The sequence below is a fragment of the Nicotiana tomentosiformis genome, chromosome 7 (assembly GCF_000390325.3).
Source record: "Nicotiana tomentosiformis chromosome 7, ASM39032v3, whole genome shotgun sequence".
NCBI classification, from domain to species: domain Eukaryota; kingdom Viridiplantae; phylum Streptophyta; class Magnoliopsida; order Solanales; family Solanaceae; genus Nicotiana; species Nicotiana tomentosiformis.
Genome location: NC_090818.1, coordinates 101,544,733 through 101,568,165, shown reverse-complemented (window position 1 = coordinate 101,568,165; position 23,433 = coordinate 101,544,733). Strand labels below are relative to the sequence as shown.

General features: G+C 35.3%; 1 protein-coding gene and 1 pseudogene across 1 annotated transcript; one reads left to right on the top strand and one right to left on the bottom strand.

Moving 5' to 3' along the window:
- Positions 1–2,381: 2,381 nt before the first annotated feature.
- Positions 2,382–7,702, bottom strand: LOC104105979 (vacuolar cation/proton exchanger 3). The gene is made up of 11 exons (XM_009614424.4): positions 7,242–7,702; positions 6,519–6,586; positions 6,380–6,408; positions 5,391–5,587; positions 5,075–5,302; positions 4,436–4,567; positions 4,203–4,319; positions 4,073–4,126; positions 3,520–3,636; positions 3,215–3,305; positions 2,382–2,816 (listed from the first exon to the last, which is right to left on the bottom strand). Exons 1-11 carry the CDS (start codon positions 7,530–7,532, stop codon positions 2,761–2,763), a joined length of 1,380 nt encoding a protein of 459 aa, XP_009612719.1. The 5' UTR covers positions 7,533–7,702; the 3' UTR covers positions 2,382–2,760.
- On the top strand, positions 4,721–4,904 carry LOC117279144 (U2 spliceosomal RNA; annotated as a pseudogene).
- Positions 7,703–23,433: the final 15,731 nt, after the last annotated feature.

The following is a 23,433-nucleotide window of genomic DNA, read 5'->3' as shown; positions in this document are numbered from 1 at the left end:
AGCATCGTTTTATGTGATTTGAGGTTTCAAATAAATTCGTATGATGTTTTAGGACTTGTTGGTATATTTGGTTGAGGTCCCGAGGGTCTCGGGTGAGTTTTGGATGGTTAACGAATCAAAAGTTGGACTTAAAATAGTTGCTGCAATTTTTTCTTTCTGCTGGAAATTCTGGGCCAAGATCGAGCCCAAGATCGAGACCCAAGATCGAAGCTACGATCGAGGCCGAGGATTGAGGCCATGATTGAAGCCATGATCGAAGCCACGATCGAGGCCACAATCGAGGCCGAGGATCGAGGCCATGATCGAGGCCATGATCGAGGGCTGCCTTGGCATAATTATAAAAGAGGGCATTCGTCCCATTCGCCATTTTTAACAAATTGGAGCTTGAGCAGAGGCGATCTTTGATAGATTTTCAAGGAAAAGATATTGGGGTAAGTGTTTGGATTTGGTCTATAAACACAAATATATCATTATTTTCACCATTTAATTAGTGTTTTGAGATTGAAATTTGGAAAAATTTTAGAAATCTCCTAGAAATAAATTTTTGAGATTTCGGTATCGATTCAGAGTCGGATTTGAGTGAAATTGATATGGTTGGACTCGTAATTGAATGGGTTATCAGATTTCGTAACTTTCGCCAAATTCCGAGATGTGGGCCTCACGGGCAAATTTTTAATTAATTTCGGGATTTTTAATGAAAATGTAGTATTATTTTCGTATAGAAGTGGTTCCTATAAATTTTAGTGATTGTATCGAATTATTGTTGGTTAGATTCGAGCCAATCGAAGTTGGATAATTGAGGAAAAGTCCTACTAGTGGATTAAATTGGAGCAAGATGAGGTAAGTCTCTTGTCTAATCTTGTGAGGGGGAAATTTACCCCATAGGTAATTAAATTAAATAGTTATTGCTAATTGCGGGGGCTACGTACGCACGAGGTGACGAGAGTCCGTGCGTAGCTATTATTAATTCTAAAATTCGGGTAGTTTAGGGCTCAAAGCATGAATTACTTATGTAGATTGTATTCTTTATTAATTAAATTATTTGATGTATATATATTGTGAATTGTTATGAAAGGTAGTAAAAGATTAAATTTTCATATGCTTAATTTTTGTTTAGATTAATTAATTACTGAAATAAATTGTTATCCTCTCGAATAAATTTTACAATAAATATTCTTATTCCGGAGGTACATAAGAAAATATCCTCCTTTCTTGTAGATCGTGCCGCTCGTCCCTCGGCAGTGTACACAGCATTCTGAATCGGGCCGTACGACCTCGGCAGAAATCGTGCTTAATAATAATAATTACACGATACTTTGATAGTTTATTGCAGCTTGCAAAGCTAATTGATAAATTGAAAATCTTTGGAATTTAAAGAATTATTATTCTTGCTTGTTAAGGAATTAGTGTTATTCCTGTAAATGAGACAAATTGATAAATTGAAAATTTATTGGAATTGAAGGAATTTAATTAATATATTGAGAATTGTTACATTTGAAGGAATTTAATTATTTCTGCTGGTTAAATAAATTATTGTAAATTCTGTGAAGCATGCTAATTTAGATATTCTAGTTTTATTTCAATTTTTATTATTGACCCATAGTGAGTGTCAAAGTCGGTCATCTCGTCTCTACCACTTCGAGATTAGGCTTGATACTTACTGGGTACACGTTGTTTACGTACTCATACTACACTTGCTGCATATTTTATTGTGCAGGTACATATATATCTAGCAGCCTTGTGGGCGCAGAGGTGTGGTTAAAATGTGGGGACTTAGGTGAGCTGCATTCTATATTACGATCTGCAGCCAACAGAGTCTCCTTCAGAGTTATTTATATTTTCCTGTCTAATTTGTATTCTGGACAGGTGCTGTATTTTATTTTTAATTCCTTAGTAAATGCTCATGCACTTGTGACTCCGGGTTTTGGGAATGGTTACGAATTGTTTAGAAATTTAGTTACTAAAAAAATATTTATCATTTACTCTATGAGTTATATCTTGCTATTTCATTAAAGAAATTTTAATTTTAAAAATACTAATTATGTAATTAAGTGAAGTTTGTATTGTTGGCTTACCTGACAGCGGTGTCCGGTGCCATCACGATCTTTAGGTGAGATTGGGTCGTGACACGGGAGTGATGGCAACATGTCTTCCGACCTGTGTGCCACATGTTACAACTGCTTACAGCCAATAAAATGTGCCATTAGCATTCTTCTCCTACAAAATCAGCACTATATAATTTTTTCCAGACCGGACTGCTCTCCATTTCCTATTGTCTTTATTTTTTTCAAATTCTTACTTGGATGGATGACACAATTGCACTATTAATAGTAATATCAATGATTCAGATTTAATTAACTAAAGCATGGTCTTAACCATAGTCAACATAAAAGATATTCCATATATATATGTTCTCCCAAAAGATTTGACAATCCCATATATAAAAACTGCAATGGAGATTAAAATTTATTGTTTTCAAAGCCGTAAATAAAGCGAAACCCTTGCAACCAGTTGCTGGTAGAAGAAACCGTACCCTCAGCAACTACAGAATAATACTACAGGGAACTGAGAAAACTATATTATAGACATGATTGACTTACAACGATCATGCTTCAATCATCCCATTAAATACACACAAAAAAAGAATAGTACATCAAACTCTCATCATAATTCTGTAATAGCCAATATTCCCAATCAAAGAATATGATATGCATCCAGTTTTTGTTGGTTTCCAGCCTTTTGTTGATCAAAATGTAATCATCAAACTCTCATGATTCCATCAGTTGATGAGCCCAAGTTGACACCATTTGGTTGGTCTATACAAAAAGACCAAAAATTAATTAGTGAAGTTTTCAAAGAAATGAGAGTTGTAACTTTTTCTACTGCATCATCTACTGAAGGTGATGGAAAAAATATCTATTGTAGCCAAGAAAAAAAGTTGATAATTTAAAAAGAGTTTAATTTTATGGATGGACGGTGTAAAATATTTTTACGCAACTAAGCTACCTATGAGTTAATTACAAGTAAATTTTTAGGTGGTGAGCTTTACTCGTAATTAATAACCGTGTAAAAATGATAATTAATGCTAGCAGAGGTTAATCTAAATTGACAATGTAAATTTTTTAAGGTTGTCAGTATATATTACTTAAATCTATTTAAGAAGTGATGAGTTCTTTCTACATTGTTTAAAAGAAAATTTAGATGGAGATCTTACTTTGTGGTCTGTTGTAGAAGAAAAAGCATGCTCCAATGACAATGTAACAGAGCAGGAGGACTAATCCTTTGATATAATGTGATGTTCCATCCTGCAAGTACAATTAAAAGTGTCATTATGTAATTTTTATCTGATTAAAGAATATTTAATTATCATATGATAAATTGTTCGGACTCTCCCAAATGTTACGACACTCCCATCGAATCCTCCAAAAATATACTACATTTACAAAATCTAGCATTTTTGAAAAGTTCAAATAACATAGCTCTTAAGGATATTACACATAGCGGCCCAAAATTAATTACCTGTAAAGTGAAAGCTGTGACAATTATTGCCAAAGCAAGGGAGCCAGTCTCAAGAAGACTAAAATCAAGATCCATTCTCTCACCAATAATCCATGCGACAATTACACTTAATGGAACCTGAATGATGAAAAAATCACAAGATATCATAAATTAGGTCATACAGATAGTTGAAGTTTTATAAGGTGATCACTTAATTAGTTGAAAAATGAAATATGAAAACCTTTGATAAGTAAGATTACTTAATTCAATTAAAACAGTAGGAAATGAAGAAAGTTATTATATTGTGGGAAAAATAGTATGTCGACGATTTAAGTGGAATAGGTGAAATAAATGGATATAATTACATTGTAAATAGTTTTTTCATTATCTATGTATTTAATATATTGTAGTAGGTAATCTGTCAATATTTCATGTCACTAATCTCACTTATTATGAATTAGTATTTATTTGTAGTTATCTTGAACCTAATAGTGTAACAAAATCTTTTACATTATTAGTGCATGGAAATTAAACTCTGAAATAAATTAGGTACATAAGAGAGTGAGATACTTACAACAAACATGGCAATTTGAGTTGCAGAGCCTAGGGCAACTCCCAGAGAAATGTCCTGCATTAGGCACCAAATCCACATTTAGGTTCCCTTAGCTTATTATTATTATTATTATTATTCAAATTCAACATACCAACTTATTTTTGAAAGCAAAAATGACAGCGCCAGCATGTTCTGCAGCATTTCCAACAATTGGTAGCAAAATAACACTAATGAAGCTCACTGAGATTCCCCAAGAATCTGATGCTGCCTGTTGTATTTTAAAGTCAAATAAATTAAATTGTCAAGACTTCATAATTAAAAATATATATATATATATATATATTTGTGATGAAAAGATTATTAATTAGTTGATTAATTACTGACCTCAATAGTACCAACAACATATTCAGATAATAGAGCAACTACTGCAGTCATTCCTACCAACCATGCAAATGCACTCCAGAATCCAAGCACTGCTTCCTCTTCTTCCACTGTGTCATCTTCTTCATTTTCTTCCTGTTCATCATTCAGATTTATAATAACTTAGTCAAATTCAACAGTCATGCAATAGCTAGCAACAGCTAAATGAAGAATGATCTAACTTATATGTACTAACAGTGTATAAAAATTCTTTACAATCAATATAATAATTTAACTTGTGATGGCAAGATACCTTTCCCGGCCTCTTGTCTAAGGTTATAGTATCTATTCTTATTAGTTTATTACCTAATATATGAGACATCCGTCCATACAATATTAACTTAATTTTTAAGGGGAAGGTCCGTAGCTTGCTACTTGGACCTTGCACGTCGCTTGGGCAATCACACTACAACCCAGCCTTGGCGCAATCATAAAAGAAAACAAAAACTGTATGGTAAGTTAACTTACCATTTTTGTAAAGTTACTAAGTGATACTAATGTTTATTTTAGAATCATGTATGTAACTACCTTATTTATTAAGTAACCTTATAGACTTTATTACTGTGCATAAAACTTAAACTCGTGAATAATACTGAGACTTACAGCTTGTGCGTCAAAAAGTTGGCGGTGGGTCCATAACTGGAAAATTAGGTAACCGAGGTAGGCAATGAGCATGACAATGCAGCTGACTCTTGATAGAAGCAGTGTTGCTTTAGCTGTAACAGCAGCAGCAGCAGCAGATTCTCCAACTCCAGCATAACAAAACATCAATGGTAGCATATGACATAATAGCCCCAACAACAAAAGCAGTGAGTTCACGTCTGCTTGTTTCTGTTCAATCACATAAGTTAATCTCTTAATCCAAACACTAATATTGAGGGCTGTGAAAAATTTACAACTTTTCGGAAATGAAGGTTACCCTGTCATATTTTTGTTCCTTGGAGAGATTAGCAATGCCACCACAGAAGAGGGAGGTGCCAAGAACCAGAAGAAGGTTTGAAAGTATAGAGCCCAAAAGCGAGTATTTCACAACATCTACTTTGTGTTGCGTCAGAGCAAGAATTGCTATTATCAGTTCCGTCGCATTCCCACACGTTGCATTTAGAAGCCCTCCAACTGAACAAATTATTAATTAAACACATGCACAATATTAATTAGGGTGCATTTTGAATTAATTAGTCGGTGGTTAATCGGACCCCAGAACAGATATTGACACCACATTGAAAATAATTTTTTTTTCCTTTTTATGTTAAGTTAAAAGCATCAATTGATTTGTATTAAGTAAACAAAAAACAAGAAAAATGATCATCATGCAATTAAAGACTCAAAATACAGCTAAAGAACTTTTACATTATCAATATGCTCTTATATGTTATAACGAGTTATTTACCTTTATCATCATCTAGTTTACTAGATTACTCGGGGTAACTGTTGTTGAAGATGGTATAAAACAATTGTATATCGTCAGTGCAGCAACAACAACAACCCAGTAAAATTCCACTAATCGGGTCTGGGAGTATACCATCAGTGGAAAAATTAAATTTATTTTATATATATATATATATATATATATATATATATATATATATATAATTTGTTCAATTTCCAGTTCCTAACATTAGGTCATCCTATGCTTTGTGGTCCTCCTGTATATATTTTCCTGGCTAAAAAGCAATCTCTTTGATAATACTAAAATTGTTATCGAGAGGACATAGAACTGCACTTCAATCTTATCTTCTCTTTATCCTTTATCTTTTTTTCTTTTTATTAGAGAAAGAATATATATTGGGAGTTCTAATTAAAATATTGGCGAGATAAACAAAGACAAGAATAAAAAAAGAGGTTTTTAGTTCAGATTTAAAAGAAAAGCTAGGAGAGGATCAAAATAAATGATAAATTAATAAGTACCTGTTGGACCAGTGAAGAAAGCTATTTGTCTGCAAATTCAACGATCAAAAACGGAAGGAAACAGAAAAATAATCAGATAATAGTAAATTAAATTAATAAACAAAATTTTGATTATAAAATAGGGACTCAATCGCCTTACTCTGTCAAAAAGCTGATCCGTTCAGCCAGTGGTGTGAGTCCAACTAAACTCAATCCAAAAACCCATGACTTAATTGTTTAAGAAAAAATAATAAGAAGAATGTCAGTACAATGAAATAAATTAATGATAAGAAATAACTGAACTTGTGATTAAATAATAGCTTCTCAGATCCATATCATTCAACGGCTCTTTGCTTGTCCAAAATGAAAAATTTAATCACCGTTGGCAGCTATAAGCAGCTTAAAATACTACTCAAACTCCTAGTCATTTTTTTCCGTTTTGTGTTAACTAATGTGTTTCATTTACTGCATAACGTTATATATTAAATTGTGTAATCATCTCATCTAAAATTAATTATATTAAAAAATACAGTTTGATTAGTTAATTACTCTATATGTTTTATCTTCAACACACATTCTCAGATAGAACGCTTGACCTATATAGTAATTAGAGGGGTCATTGGCACCTAAAAGATTCCGCAAAAATTACACATATACATGTATATATCTTTTAAAAATAGTGATATATTAATAGTGACACCCGATATACAAAGCAAATTCTGGTCGAATGCAAAAGTACACCCCAAACGTTTAAATCTTGGGTCCGGCTCTGACTCTAATATCTAATATCATGTTAAATTTTAATTAAGCAATAGATAAAATGATCAAAATAATTCAATAAAAAAAAAAAAAACTAATAAAAAGAAAAGAGAAGATGGCTTACTCTTCCAAAGTTTTGGTAATGAGCAAGAATGGCGAAAGGGATAGCAATGAAGAGCACAAAAAGTTTAGTTCCCAAAATGACCTCTTGAAGATTAGCAAGAACATCTCTAACAATGCTGCAAGGTACTTTCCGAACAAGGGTAAGATCGGATTTTTTTCTCAGAGATGATGAGGACACGTTGTGAGCTGTTCGGCTACGGCCATGTCCGTGCCTCATTTCTTTGCTTAAGGGCTTAATGTTTCCATTTTCTAAGAGCCATGTTTCAGCTGCTGGTGCTGCTGATGAAGCCATTGGTTTTGAAAAGTTAGTGTATTCTTTTTGTGTATTTGTTTGGTTTTTGTCGATGCTGATGCAAATAGTTTTAAATATGTAATGATAAGAAACGTAACTCAGAGCGATTACTATGGAGTATGAAGTTTTTTGAGTGTACTGTTATATTGATAAGTAGTGATAACTGTGTGTACGAGTACTGTGGCCTTGAATATGCATTATATAAGAAATGATTTGGAGCAAGCAATTTCCCCGAAGTTTCTGCTTTTGTTTTTTTTTGAGATATCATTAGGAAAATATTATAAAAAATATATATAACTTCTTTTACGAAACAAAAAAATCTATTACATAAAGGGGTGAAATTTTTGCAGGTTGTCCTTTTTTGTATCAGCCGCTTAGTAGATAGTCATTTTTCTACCGTTTAAACCACGGTCTAAATATTATTTTTGAGCAAACTAAAAATCTCATGATAAAATGTTAGACGACAGTCTAAATTTTTATAAGTTATTCAAAAGTTAGACCGCAATATAATATTTTGTGAGCAAACTGAAAATTATATGAGCAAATATTATACTTAAGCCTAACGTTGTCCGGAAGAGAGAGTTTTTCAAGGTTGCACAACATTTAAAAATAGAGACAAAATGTATACAGTGACTTAAAAAGGAAAAGAAATACCAAAGGAAAAGAGGATAATAAGAATCAAATATACACTAACTTTGTAAAAGACTTCGCTAGTACCACTAGATGTAATATGGCCAAATTTTTATAACATTTGTCATGACATAATATCTATTATAACAAATTTGTGGTTCATGACATTTGCCATGACATAATATCCATTATAACAAATTTGTGGATCATGACATTTGCCATGACATAATATTCATTATTAGGCCAAGGATTTCTTGATATAAATAGAGGAGTTTCTCCTCATTTGAAAACACACAAATTCAAGAGCTTTTCACTCTTGTCTTTCTTTCTCCTCCTTTATTTCATTATAGAGTATTTTGTAAGAGAGTGAGTGTTGGGAAACACTTGTGTGAACCCTTTCTTTGGAGTGATCTTGTGAGGTTATTCTCTTGGGGTATTTGGGATTAATTAGAGTATTTACTCTAATTTTATACTCTCTTTTGTACTCTGTTGGTATAGTGAAATTGCTCCTCTCCGCTTGTGGACGTAGGTCACCTTGACCGAACCACGTTAAATTTGTGTCTTCTTTATATTCTTTAATTGCCGTTATTATCAACTTCCATTGTCTTTGTTATTGTCATTATACCGTTGTTTGGCTAAATTTCGCACTACCCGGGTTCCCGATCCTAATAAATTGGTATCAAAGTCAGATCTAACCGGGTTAGTTTAAATAGCCAAAATGACTCTAACAAAGTCGTATGTTGAGAAATTTGACCGAAGTGCAAACTTCAGAATGTGGCAATTAAAGATGGAAGCTATCCTAATTCAGGATGGCTTAGATTTGGCACTGTAAGGAAAGAAGAAGATGCCGGATAAAATGACGGACGAGGAGTTTGCTGTCATAGACAAAAAGGCAAAAGCATGTATTATTGTAAATCTTTCAAATGAGATTTTGCGTGAAGTTGCAGCAGAAAGCTCAGCCAAAGGCATATGGAAAAAGCTTAAAACCTTATATATGAAAAGAATAGTAGAAAACAGGCTTTACCTAAAGCAAAAACTCTACACTTTTCGTATGGCTGAAGGTACCTCTATACTTACTCATCTTGATACTTTTGATTCTCTTCTTATGGATTTAAGTAATATAGATGCTGAAATCAAAGATGAGGATCAAGCTGTGTTATTGCTTGTTTCCTTACCCCAGTCGTTTAAACATATAAGAGATACTATACTTTATGGAAAGGATAATATCTCTTATAAAGATATCAAATCTATTTTGAAATCAAAAGAACAAATAGATAGAGATATTATTGGGAAAACTAGTGGGAACCAAGGGGAAGGCTTATTCATAAGAGGTAGATCCAATAAGAAAGATTCAAGTAGTGAGAACCCTAAAACAAGGTCAAAATCCAGATACAAAAATGTCATGTGCAAATATTGTCATAAGAAAGGTCACATTATTTCTGAATGCTTTAAATTGAAAAATAAAGAAAAGCATACAGAAAAGAAAAAAGAGCACAAAAATACTGACACTGCCGAAGCAAGTGTCAGTATTTTTGTGCTCTTTTTTCTTTTCAAGTGTAGCTGCTGATGAGACTGAGGGAACTATATTTTTAGCAACTAATAATAGTTTCAAATCTAACAATGAGTGGATTTTAGATTCGGGTTGTTCTTATCATAAGTGTCCAAGTCGGGATTTATTTACTATATATGAATCTATTGGAGGTGGAGTTGTCTTGATGGGCAACAATGCTGCCTACAAAGTTATTGAAAAAGGTACAGTCCGAATCAAAATGCACGATGGTGTGGTGAGAACTCTCACCGATGTTAGACATGTTCCTGACTTGAAGAAAAATCTTATCTCTTTGGGCACTCTAGAATCTCTTGGGTGCAAGTACACAGGTGAAGGTGGAGTTCTGAAAATTTCTCATGGTGCTCTTGTGATCATGAAAGCACGCAGATCTGGTACGTTGTATACTCTTTTGGGATCTACTGTTACAGGTGATGCTGCAGTTTCAATATCAGATAAATCAGATTCTGACATCACCAAATTGTGGCATATGCGATTGGGGCATATGAGTAAAAAAAAGGTCTTTCCATCCTCAGCAAAAGAGGTCTCTTATGTTGCCAAAGTACAGGAAATATGGAGTTCTATGTACATTGTGTGTTCGAAAAACAGAAAAGAGTTAGCTTCAAATCTCCAGCGATTCATAGAATAAAAGGTACTTTGGATTACATTCATTCAGATCTTTGGGGTCTTTCACGTACCCCATCAAAAGGTGGTGTCAGGTATATATTAACTTTCATTGATGATTATTCAAGGAAAGTTTGGGTTTATTTCCTGAAAAATAAAAATGATGTTTTCTTAAATTTCAAACAATGAAAATTTTTGATTGAGAAGCAAACAGGAAAACAGGTTAAGCGGCTTAGAACAGATAATGGCTTGGAATTTTGTAATGATGAATTCAACGAATTTTGCAAGAATGAAGGAATTGCTCGACATCGTACTATGAGAATGACACCTCAGCAAAATGGTGTGGCAGAAAGGATGAATAGAACTATTTTGGAAAGGGCTCGTTGCATGATTTCAAATGCTGGGTTGACAAACGCCTTTTGGGCAGAAGCTATCTCTACAGCTTGTTATATTATCAACTGAGCTCCTTCTGTACCTTTGAACTTTAAGACTCCAGAGGAAGTGTGGTCAGGTACTCCTGCTAATTATTCTGATTTAAAGATATTTGGTTGCCCTGCATACATGCATGTAAATGATGGAAAATTAAAGCCAAGGACTAAAAAGTGCATTTTCCTTGAGTATGCATCTGGGGTGAAAGGATACCGACTATGGTATTCTGATCCCATGGCACCAAAATTTATAATTAGCAGAGAGGTAACCTTTGATGAATCCTTTATGTTACATTCTAGAAAATAGTCTTCTAGTTCTTGTGATACAGATAAAGGAAAGTGTACACAGAACCAGGTGGAGATTGAGGTTGGTATTCCTTCTGAGCCAAGCTCATCAACTTTGGAGCAAAATACAGTTGAAACTTCTAAAGTTGAGACAGAAGCTGAAATTCCTGAAGTTGAGACTCCTGAAGTTGAACCAGAAGAAGAGGAGTATTCTATAGCCAAACATAGACCAAGAAGAGAAGCTAAACAACCATTAAGGTTTGGAGATTATGTTGCATTTGCTTTTTCAGTTGCACAGGAAACTGAAGAAATTGGAGAACCATCAAAATATTCAGAAGCAGTTTCTGGTGCTGACTCAGCCAAGTGGCTGATTGCGATGAATGAAAAAATTGAGTCTCTCCACAAGAATGGTACTTGGTCTCTTGTGAAGCCGCAATTAGGAAAAAGAATAGTTGGTTGCAAATGGGTCTTCAAGAAAAAGGATGGCATTCCAGGGGTTGAAGATACGAGGTATAAGGCACGATTAGTTGCAAAGGGCTATAGTCAGGTACAAGGAGTTGATTTTAATGATATTTTCTCACTTATTGTTAAACATAGCTCTATTCGTATCTTGCTTGCCTTCGTTTCCATGTATGATTTGAAATTAGAACAACTTGATGTTAAGATAACTTTTTTACATGGCGAACTTGAGGAACAAATATACATGCATCAACCCGAAGGATTTGAAATTGAAGGAAAAGAAGATCATGTTTGCTTGTTGAAGAAATCCTTGTACGGATTAAAGCAGTCTCCAAGACAATGGTATAAAATATTTGATTCCTTTATGTTGGGTCATGGTTATTCGAGGAGCATGTATGATAGTTGTGTTTACTTTTCGAAGTTAAATGATGGTTCATTTGTGTACCTATTATTATATGTTGATGACATGCTCATTGTTGCTAAGGATTTAACAGAAATTCACAATTTGAAAAGTCAGTTGAAAAGTGAATTCGAGATGAAAGATTTGGGAGCAGCTAAGAAAATCCTTGGCATGGAGATCAAAAGAGATCGAAAAGCCAATAGGCTATTTCTGACCCAGAAGAAGTACTTCGAAAAAGTCTTGGAGAGATTTGGCATGAAAGATGCTAAACCAGTTAGTACCCCTCTTGTTGCTCATTTTAAGTTATCAGCTGCTCAGTCCCCACAGTCAGAGGAAGAAGAGAGGTGCATGGCACAGGTTCCTTATTCCAGTGCAGTCGGCAGTATTATGTATGCAATGGTTTGTACACGTCCAGACATTTCACAAGCAGTGAGCGTGGTAAGCCAGTATATGGCTTGCCCTGGTAAAGCACATTGGCATGCTGTGAAATGGATTCTCAGATACTTACGAGGTACTTCAAATACATGTTTGGAGTTTGGGAGAAATACTAACACTTTGGCTGGTTTTGTAGACTCAGATTATGCAGGTGATCCTGACAAAAGAAGATCACTGACAGGCTATGTATTTTGCATCGGTGGTTACGCTATTAGTTGGAAAGCTACATTACAACATATAGTAGCTTTATCTACTACCGAAGCAGAATATATGGCAGTGACCGAGGCGATCAAAGAAGCTTTATGGTTGAAGGGTCTGTTTGCGGAACTCAGTTTATACCAAAGTGGTATTACCATTTTCTGTTATAGTCAAAGTGCCATTCACTTGACTAAAGATCAAATGTATCATGAGAGGATGAAGCACATTGATATAAAGTATCATTTTATCCGAGAAACCATTACTTAAAGAAAAGTCTCTGTTCAGAAGATCAACACTAGAGACAATCCTGCTGGCATGTTCACAAAACCTCTTCCAGTGTCCAAGTTCAAGCTTTGCCTGAACTTGATTGGCATTTATGAAGAATGATTTTTCCCATTGAGGTTTTTGCGGAGCAGGTGGAGCAAATTTACTATATATAAGCCAAAATTAGGCCAAGGTGGAGATTTATAATATGGCCAAATTTTTATGACATTTGACATGACATAATATCCATTATAACAAATTTGTGGTTCATGACATTTGCCATGACATAATATATATTATAACAAATTTGTGGATCATGACATTTTCCATGACATAATATCCATTATTAGGCTAAGGATTTCTTGCTATAAATTAGAGGAGTTTCTCCTCATTTGAAAACACACCAATTCAAGAGCTTTTCACTCTTGTCTTTCTTTCTCCTCCTTTATTTCATTATAGAGTATTTTGTAAGAGAGTGAGTGTTGGAAAACACTTGTGTGAACCCTTTCTTTGGAGTGATCTTGTGAGGTTATTCTCTTGGGGTATTTGGGATTAATTAGAGTATTTACTCTAATTTTGTACTCTCTTTTGTACTCTTGTTGGTATAGTGAAATTGTTCCTCTCCGCTTGTGGACGTAGGTCACCTTGACCGAACCACGTTAAATTTGTGTCTTCTTTATATTCTTTAATTGCCGTTATTATCAACTTCCATTGTCTTTGTTATTGTCATTATACCGTTGTTTGGCTAAATTTCGCACTACCCGGATTCCCGATCCTAACACTACAACGTACGATCATGAGTATTAGTGATAAAACCGGCAACATATATTGTTCCCTCTAATATTCAATATTTCCATAACTTTGGAATACTATAGTATTATCTATGTTTGTGGATCTAACCTTTAATATATCAGAAATTGCAGATGGCCTAAAATTTTGAATAGAAGTAACTTTAACTGATCGGTTAATCTGCGATTCATGTGATATGCGTGCATGCAATTTTCTATTATAGCATATTCCTCTTTTAGGAGTCACTTCTATTATCAGGAAAATAATAGTAGTAGCTTTTACAATTTACTAATCTCTTTAAGATTGTGTATAATTCCCTTAAACAAGAAAACTAGAAAACCAGCAAATCCTTCTAAAAAGGGAAGCACAGATTATTGAGTTGTTGAGGTTAACAGAGTTGTTAGGTTAACAACGTTAGAGTTTTCGAGCTCGAGTCCTAAGTATGAAGTTATTTTTATTAAGGGGCACTTTATCTTTCCGTATGAAACTTTTTGGTACGAATCCGATTTTAATAGTCCCCGTGGAAAACCGAAAAAAAGACTGGACGAGCTACTGTGAAGTCAAAAGCTTCTTTTAGTTGATAGTAGCTAGCTAGTAACATTTTGGAGTACTGCAATGACGAATTGAAGTGACATTAGTAATGAATGACTTATTTTCTCGACCAAACTAATATTTAAAACCTATGTCTCACCATATTTTCCGGGTCAACCACTTTCGTAACTTGGCTTAACTTCCATTATTTACAAATGGTAAACAAAAGATGACGTTTCCATTCAAACAAAATTTTACTCATGGATTTAGGACTAGCATAATTCTCTCTCTTCTCGTTTCTCTCGGCGCACGTTAGGTGACTGTTAACCTGCGCATATCCGGCATGGGAAGGGACGACCGAAGGGGAATTCGACCAAGATGAAGGAGATTTATATTGAAGTACTACTCGGGCAATCTAATACCTGTTAGTATTCTGTATTGGCAAAATAATTATGGAGAAGGAAAAATAATATAAAACCAGAAATGCAGAAGAAACATAAATGAATCCGAGCCCACTGAATTCACGGTGTTTCCTTAAGGAACTTAATCCCCTCCTATTATCCGAGATTGTGGATTATTTTCTTTCAGGATAGAACGGATTATACACTGGTGTAGCAGTACTTCAAACCCCATTGTTTCAACGAACACAAATGGCGGCAGCAAATAACACTTACGGTTGCTTTGTTGTAGTTAAAACAATGCAGAAAAAAGAAGGAGATTTCAAAAAATTTGTAAGGAAAATATGAGGGAAATAGTCTGCTATTTATAGCTAATAGGTTGGGTTCAAACGAAGATGTGCAACTCTTCAGAATGACTGTTATGATTATTCGCGTAAAAACGGCCATTACGTAAATGGCTATTTACGTAAAATAAAACGGAAAAATCAAATGCGGAGGAAAATTAATTTACCATTATAGAAATGACTAATTTGGATTAAAATAATATTATATTAATATTAATATTAACAAATAAATTTGGTCCAAAAAATTAATCAATCAACCGAAGTCGAAGCCGAGCGAGCGAGCGACGACGACGGCGCGAGGCGTGCCTTCTTCTCAACTCTTTAAGAGCTAGAAGAAGTGCAATTGTATATATACCCATCAAAACACTTTTCCTCCCCAATATAGGACAACGTCCCTCTGTCAAAGAGGGAAATTCAAATATTTTATTTTCCCCTCCATTTCCTACTTACTCTTTATTTTAAGCTTTTAACAAGCTTAAACCCAACAATTCCCCACATGAATAGGGAATGGCTATATCACGGAAATATGCATGAAAAACTGTGTGATTCGCAAGTAAGGATTAATGGCATCTAGGTAAGTAAGTTTTCCTTTGAACTTTCCGTAGTGAACTTATGTCGGATATACTCGGTAGATTTGATATCTTTGAACCGTCGAACTTTGGTGTATACCTAGACAACTATAAGTCACACAATCAACCTTTAACCCTCTTTGGTTCTCATTGTTGTATTCGTTTCAGCCATGGACACCGCCTGGTTTCATGAGTGCGTAGAGAACTGGGCTTGCAAAATTCTCCTTGAAGCGGCTAATACTTCACACTTATATAGATGATTCCTAAATGCGTTATCCCATAGATACACTATTTGATATACCCCGTATTAAATTTAGAAACCATTAAAAGGCCTTAATGTTTTATCCTTGGTACTGAACATTGTCTCATCACGAGAATGGACCAAAAATTTTAGTTGACATTGTTGAACCGTCATTAATGACTCTGTTTGATCTCCTTGAACCTAGATCTTGGGATCTTCAGTCTTCTAGGTAGAGTTACTGCCACAATGACTTGTCCTCGGCCATAGTCTCATTCCCCTCGATGATCTTTCAACTACCTCTCTAGTTAGGTCTTTTGTAAGCGGATCCGACACATTATCACTTGACTTTATGTAGTCAATTGTGATAATGCCTCTAGAGAGTAGCTGCCAAACAGTTTTATGTCTTCGTCGTTTATGACGAGATTTACCATTATACATAACACTCCCAGCCCTTCCGATTGCCGTTTGACTATCGCAATGTATGCATATTGGTGCCAACGGTTTGGGCCAAAATGGAATATTTTTCAAGAAATTTTGGAGCCATTCATCTTCTTCACCGGCTTTATCTAAGGCTATGAACTCAGCCTCCATTGTAGAGTGGGCAATACAAGTTTGTTTGGACGACTTTCAAGATACCGCTCCTCCACCAATAGTGAATACACATCCACTTGTGGACTTAGAATCAGTTGAACCGGTGATCCAATTTGCATCACAGTATCTCTCAATCACTGTAGGATATTTACTGTAGTGCAAAGTAAAGTCATAGGTATGTTTTAAATATCCCAAAACTCAATTCATTGCCATCCAATGAGATTGGCCTGGATTACTCGTGTATCGATTCAATTTACTTATAGCACAAGCTATATCCAGTCGTGTATAATTCATGATATATATTAAATATCCCAACACATGAGCATAATCCAATTGTGATATGCTCTGGTATTTGTTCTTTGCTAGTGCAAGATTCACGTCAATTGGAGTCTTTGCAACTTAAAAATCTAAGTGCTTTAATTTTTCAAGTACTGTTTTAATGTAATGACATTGTGACAATGCTAGACCTTGAAGAGTCTTATGGATCTTAATACCCAGAATTAAATCAGCAACTCCCAAGTCTTTCATATCAAACTTGCTAGTTAGCATACGCTTAGTCGCATTTATGTTGGCAATGTCATTACTCATTATTAGCATATCATCCACATATAAGCAAACAATGACTATGTAATTTGGAACACTTTTAATGTATACACATTTATCACATTCATTTATCTTAAAATTATTTGACAATATTGTTTGGTCAAATTTCGCATGCCATTGTTTGGGTGCTTATTTTAATCTGTAAAGGGACTTAACAAGTCTGTATACCTTCTTTTCTTTACCTGGAACCACAAACCCTTCAGGTTGTTTCATGTATATTTCTTCCTCCAAATATCCATTTAAGAAGGTTGTCTTAACGTCCATATGATGAATTTCAAGACCATATACCGCAGCTAATGCTACTAACGTTCGTATGGACGTAATTCTTGTAACTGGAGAGTATGTATCAAAATAGTCAAGACCTTCTCATTGTCTATACCCTTTGACCACAAGTCTTGCCTTATATTTATCAATATGGTCATCATCTTTCATTTTCCTCTTAAAAATCCATTTAGAATCCAACGGTTTATTTCCGAGAGGAAGATCAACCAATTCTCATGTATGGTTGTTCAATATAGATTCTAGTTCACTATTGACTGCCTCTTTCCAAAATAATAATTCCGAAGAAGACATAGCTTTTTTAAATGTTTGAGGCTCATTTTCCCATAAGAAAGTCACAAAATTTGGTCAAATGAAGTAGATGTTCTTTGACGTTTACTACGTCTTGGATCCTCCTGAATAGACATACTTTCTTTTATTTTTTCCCGAGGTCGTTTAGATCCTTCACTAATCGACTCACATTCCTTTTTATATGGATATATATTTTCGAAGAATTCAACATTATCTTTACGAACTTGCACTTTTTCCAGATACCCCTACACTTTAAAATAATTCAAGTTGGGATTTCTTCCTTTCCATTTTTCATATAAAATGGATTGCGTTTTGCTATGGGGTACTCGATTTAATATCCGGTTAGCTGTAAGAATGACTTTCCCCCACAAGTTCTGTGGCAAACCAGAACTCATCAACAAAGTGTTCATTATCTCATTTAACGAACGATTCTTTCTTTCTGCAATCCCATTGGATTGAGGCGTGTAAGGGGCCGCTGTTTGATGAATAATTTCATATTCTAAGCATATTTCTTCAAAGGGAGATTCGTATTCACCACCCCTATCACTTCTTATCATTTTGATTTTCTTGTTATGTTGTGTTTCAACTTCATTGTTGTATTGCTTGAATGCATCTATTGCTTCATCTTTACTATTGAGTAAGTAAACATAGCAATATCAAGTATTGTCATCAATAAAAATTATGAAATACTTCTTTCCACTGCGAGATGGTATTGACTTCATGTCACAAATATCTGTGTGAATTAAGTCTAAAAGATTTGAATTCCTTTCAATTAACTTATAAGGTTGTTTAACATACATAGATTCCACACATATTTGACATTTTGATTTGTCGCATTCAAATTTAGGCAATACTTCCAAATTAATCATTTTTCGCAAGGTTTTATAATTGTCATGTCCCAAACGTATGCCATAAATCATTTGACTCAAGTAAGTAAGACGAAGCTGAATTTTATTATTTTCAACGACCATTATATTTAGTTTGAAAAGGCCCTCAGTGAGGTAACCTTTTCCTACAAATATTCCGTTCTTACTTATTACAACCTTATCAGATATAAAAATGCACTTAAACCCGTTCTTGACGAGAAGTGTAGTATAGACTAAGTTCTTCCTAATTTTAGGAACGTGAAGGATGTTGTTCAGAGTCACCACCTTGCCAGAAGTCATTTTCAGAAATATCTTGTCACATCCTTCAATCTTGGCCGTTGCAGAATTTTCCATAGAAAGCGTCTCTTCAGGTCCAACGGGAGCATATGTAGCAAACACTTCTCTAACAGCACAAACATGGCGAGTGGCTTCAGAATCAATCCACCATTCCTTAGGATTTCCCACCAGGTTACATTTAGAAAGCATAGCATACAAGTCATCAATATCCTCGTGCTTTTCAACCATGTTTGCTTGACCCTTCTTCTTGTCTTTCTTTGGAGCACGACAATCTACCGATTTGTGTCCAGCTTTCCCGCAGTTGTAGCAATTTCCTTTGAACCGCTTCTTGCTTGGGTTACTTTTTGGTCCAGAAGGCTTCTTCCTCTTTTTATTATTTTGTGGATCATCCTCAACAATGTTTTCTCCCATTATTGTTGAGTTTCCTCGACCATTCTTTTCAGCAGCTTTGTTGTCCTCTTCGATCCTCAACCGAACAAGAGATCTTAGAGTGACATCTCCTTGCATTTGTGTTTCAAGTAATTTTTGAAGTCCTTCCACAAATAAGGCAACTTCTCAATCATTGTTACAACTTGGAATGCTTCATTGATGACAAGACCTTCAATGAAAATTATATTAGTAATAATAATATAATTAATACTTTCAACAAAAGTATTAATTCAACTTATACCTTCAGGAAGGAGATAATGAATAATCACGTGCAATTCCTGGACTTGGGTAATAACAGACTTGCTATCTACCATTTTGTAGTCCAAATATTTTGCGGCAACAAATTTCTTTAACCCGGCATACTCAGTTTTTTATTTCTTTTCAAGTGCAATCCACAGTTCTTTTAACGTCTCCATATTACTATAGACATTATACAGATCGTCCTCCAGTCCACTAAGAATATAGTTCTTGCACAAAATAATCAAAATATTTCCACACCTCAGTCACGAGAAAGCGTTCATTTTCTAGAGTTTCGTTAGGCAGAACAGGAACATCTTCCTTAATGAACTTCTATAGACTTAAAGTCGTCAAGTAGAATAACATCTTCTGCCGTCGCCACTTGAAATCAATCTCGGAAAATTTTCCAGGCTTTTCTACCAGTGCTGGTGCCAATGCCGGTGTTGTTCGGCTTATCGATGCATTGGAAGTCACCATAGGAACATGTTAGTTTCCGTTCTCATTCGTCATTTATGTAAAAGAATGACACAAATAAATGTTTAATATATGTTAAGGTTTTTATATCTTCAAACCGAATAAGCTGGAGTAGAAAATCACGTAGATTTTAATCTCCAACGGATTAAAAAATCACTAAGATTTTAATCTCCAAATAACAGATAACAAAACAAAACAGAATATAGATTAAGATAAAAAAATGGAGTAGAAAACCATGAAGGCTTTAATCTCCAAACTGGGAGTAGAAAACCACACATGTTTTTGTCACGACTCAAAATCCAACTAGTCGTGATGGCACCTAACCCAACCCGATAGGTAAGCCAATTAACAACTATCCAATTCCAATGATATTTAATAAGACAGTTAAGTAAATAAATTATCTGAATCTTATACATTTCCCAAGGACTGGTAGTACAAATCATGAGCTTCTAAGAATAGAGTTTACAAAGCTGAAATGAAGTAAATACATCATCTGTTTGAAAAGTACATAAACAGAGTTTCATAGATCTAAGGCTACCATGAACAAGAGGCAACTACAACTGGAACACAGGTACATCTTCAATTCCGGCTCTCGTCGATTACAGCAACATCAGTAGTCAATATCTGCACGCAAGGTGCAGAAGTATAGTATGAGTACAACCGACCCCATGTACTCAATAAGTAACAAACCTAACCTTAGGTTGAAAGTAGTGACGAACTAACACAAAGGTCGGGTCCAACACCAATATTTCACAACAGTTCATAACAGCGTAGTACAAGTAACAAAAGGCGTATCTCAGAAATTAAATGCTCAGCTCGTTCACAGTTTCAGAAAATAGGTATGCTTTTCAAGTGTCTCAGTAAAAACACAAATCTTTTACCGAAATTGCTAAAAATATGAGTAAATTTGAAAACTGTGATTTTTCCCAAAAATCCTTTCAACAATAAATAAGATGCTTCATTTTCCTTTCAGATAGAAAGTATAAGATGTCTCTATATGCCCATATGGCAAAATGTATGAGAAGTCATAAATGACATGATACTATACAGCATGAGGAAAAATGCATCTCTATGCCTGTATGTCAAGTGTGCATGTCAAATGCGATACAAATCAGTAATAAAGACCATATGCATACTCTCAGAGTATCAATTCACTCAGTCCTCCCAATCACTCAGTCTTCACAGTCACTCAGTCCTACCAATCACTCGGCACTCGGTAGGTACCGCTCACTGGGTTTGTGTACAGACTCCAGAGGGGCTCCTATAGCCCAAGCGCTATAATCTGGATGGATAACTCACGTGTTGCTAGGACAACTCACATGCTATAGTATCAATATCTGGATCCGCACGGATAACTCACGTGCTGTACGGACAACTCATGTGCTATAGTATAACATCTGGATCTGCATGGACAACTCACGTGCTATAATATAATAACTCACAATCAGGCCCTTGGCCTCACTCAGTCATCAATCTCTTCAGTCTCTCGGGCTCTCAATGTCATGAAATATCAACCCAAAATAATGATGTGATGTATCAATATGTAGCAACAGAGACTGAGGTATGATATGAAATGAATGAACATGACTGAGTATGAAATTGCAATATAAGTAAATAACTCAACAGCAGTAACGACCTCAATGGGTCCTAACAGAGTAAGCATGTAGCTTAGACATGGTTTCTAATATGAATCACAGCTCAATAGCTCTAGTAAGTAGATTTCATGGTTACAGATATGATGAGGTAGCTACACAGTACCACAAAAAATAATGGAATTACAACTTACACAGTGCACGCCCACACGCTCGTCACCTAGTATGTGTGTCACCTCAACACCAATCATATAACACATATTTTGGGGTTTCATACCCTCAACACCAAGTTTAGAAGTGTTACTTACCTAGAATAAGCCAATTTCAACACCGAGCAAGCCAAACGATGCTCCAAAATTCCATCCCGCATGTTCCGACCTCCGAACGGCTCGAAACTAACCAAAAAAAACTCAAATACATCAAACAATGCTAAAGGAAACAATCCTAATTGATAAAGGTCAAATCTTGAATCAAAGCCCAAAATCAGCCAAAAGGTCCAATCCGGGTCCACGCCTCGAAACCCGACCAAACTCACAAAATCCGAAAATTCACTCAATTACGAGTCCAACCATACTAGTTTCACTCAAATCCGACTCCAAATTGGTGTTCAAAACTCGAACATTCGTATTATGAAACTTTAGGCTAAAACCCCCAATTTCTCTTTTGGAACCCTCAATCAAATACCAAAAATGAAGATAGATTCATGATATAAAATCAAAAATGAGTAGAGAACACTTACCCCAGTCCATAAGATGAAAATTTCTTCAAGAATCGCCTCAATCCGAGCTCCATAGCCCCCAAAATGAAGAAAGAACCAAAACCCTCGATAATATAGCTTCTGCCCAGCGATTCCGCATTTGCGGAAAATTCGTTGCATATGCGACCACCGCTGTTGCGGTAAAACTTCGCTTCTACGAAAACAACCTGACCCAGCAATCCCTCGCACATGCGGTCTTTAAGCTGCTTCTGCGCACTTAAACCGCATCTGCGGTTGCGCATGTGCGTCCAAGCACCCGCACCTACGATCCTCATGCCCAGCTCCCCTTCACGCTTCTGCGACTCCTTTGTCGCTTCTGCGACCATCGCACCTACGCAAACTAGTCGCAGGTGCGATCACACCAGAACCAGCAACTTAGCAAAAAATCCAAAAATGTAATAAAATGATCCGAAGCTCGTCTGAAACTCACTCGATCCCCTCGGGACCCTGTCCGAACATGCCAACAAGTTCCACAACACAATACGGACCTACTCGAGGCCTCAAAATACACATAACAATATCAAAACGACGAATCACGCCTCAAATTGAAATCTATGAATTTTGAACTCTCAAATTCAATAACCCGTGCTGCAAAATAGAAAATCATTCCGGAATGACTTTAAATTTTTGCGTACAAGTCATAAATGACATAACGGAGCTATTCTAATTTCCAGAATCAGATTCCGACCCCGGTATCAAAAAGTCAGCCTCCCGGTCAAACTTCCCAAAAATTCAACTTTCATCATTTCAAGCCTAATTCTACTACGGACCTCCAAAAATCTTTCAGACACGGTCCTAAGTCCAAAATCACCATACAGAGGTATTGAAATTATCAGAATTCTGTTCCGGATTCAAATTCACAAAAAGTCAAACTTGGTCAACTCTCTCGATTTAAAGCTTCAACCATGAAATCCATTCTTCCAATTCAATTTTGAATAACCTGAAAGCCAAAACCGACGATTCACATAAGTCATAATACATCATACGAAGCTACTCATGCCCGTAAACTACCAAGCGAAATGTAAATGCTCAAAACGACTAGTTGGGTCATTACAGTTTTAGTCTCCAGAACAGTATATACAAAACAAATACATAATATATTTAAGTTCCTTAAACTTGTTAGTATTATATATTGGCAAAATAATTCTAGAAAAGGAAAAATAATATAAAACCAAAAATGTAGAAGAAACAGAAATGAATCTGAGCCCACTGAATTCATAGTGTTTCCTTAAGGAACTTAATCCCCTCCTAGTACCCGAGGTTGTGAATTATTTCCTCCCATGATAGAATAGATTACACTCTGGTGTAGCGGTACTTCAAACCCCAGTATTTCAATGAACACAA

Coding starts and splice junctions, on each gene's coding strand:
- LOC104105979 (XM_009614424.4), bottom strand. CDS start 7,532: ATGGCTTCATCAGCAGCACCAGCAGCTGAAACATGGCTCTTAGAAAAT. Junction 5,303..5,390: donor AGGAACAAAAATATGACAGG/GTAACCTTCATT, acceptor GTGATTGAACAG/AAACAAGCAGACGTGAACTC. Junction 3,637..4,072: donor CTCAAATTGCCATGTTTGTT/GTAAGTATCTCA, acceptor TTCATCATTCAG/GTTCCATTAAGTGTAATTGT.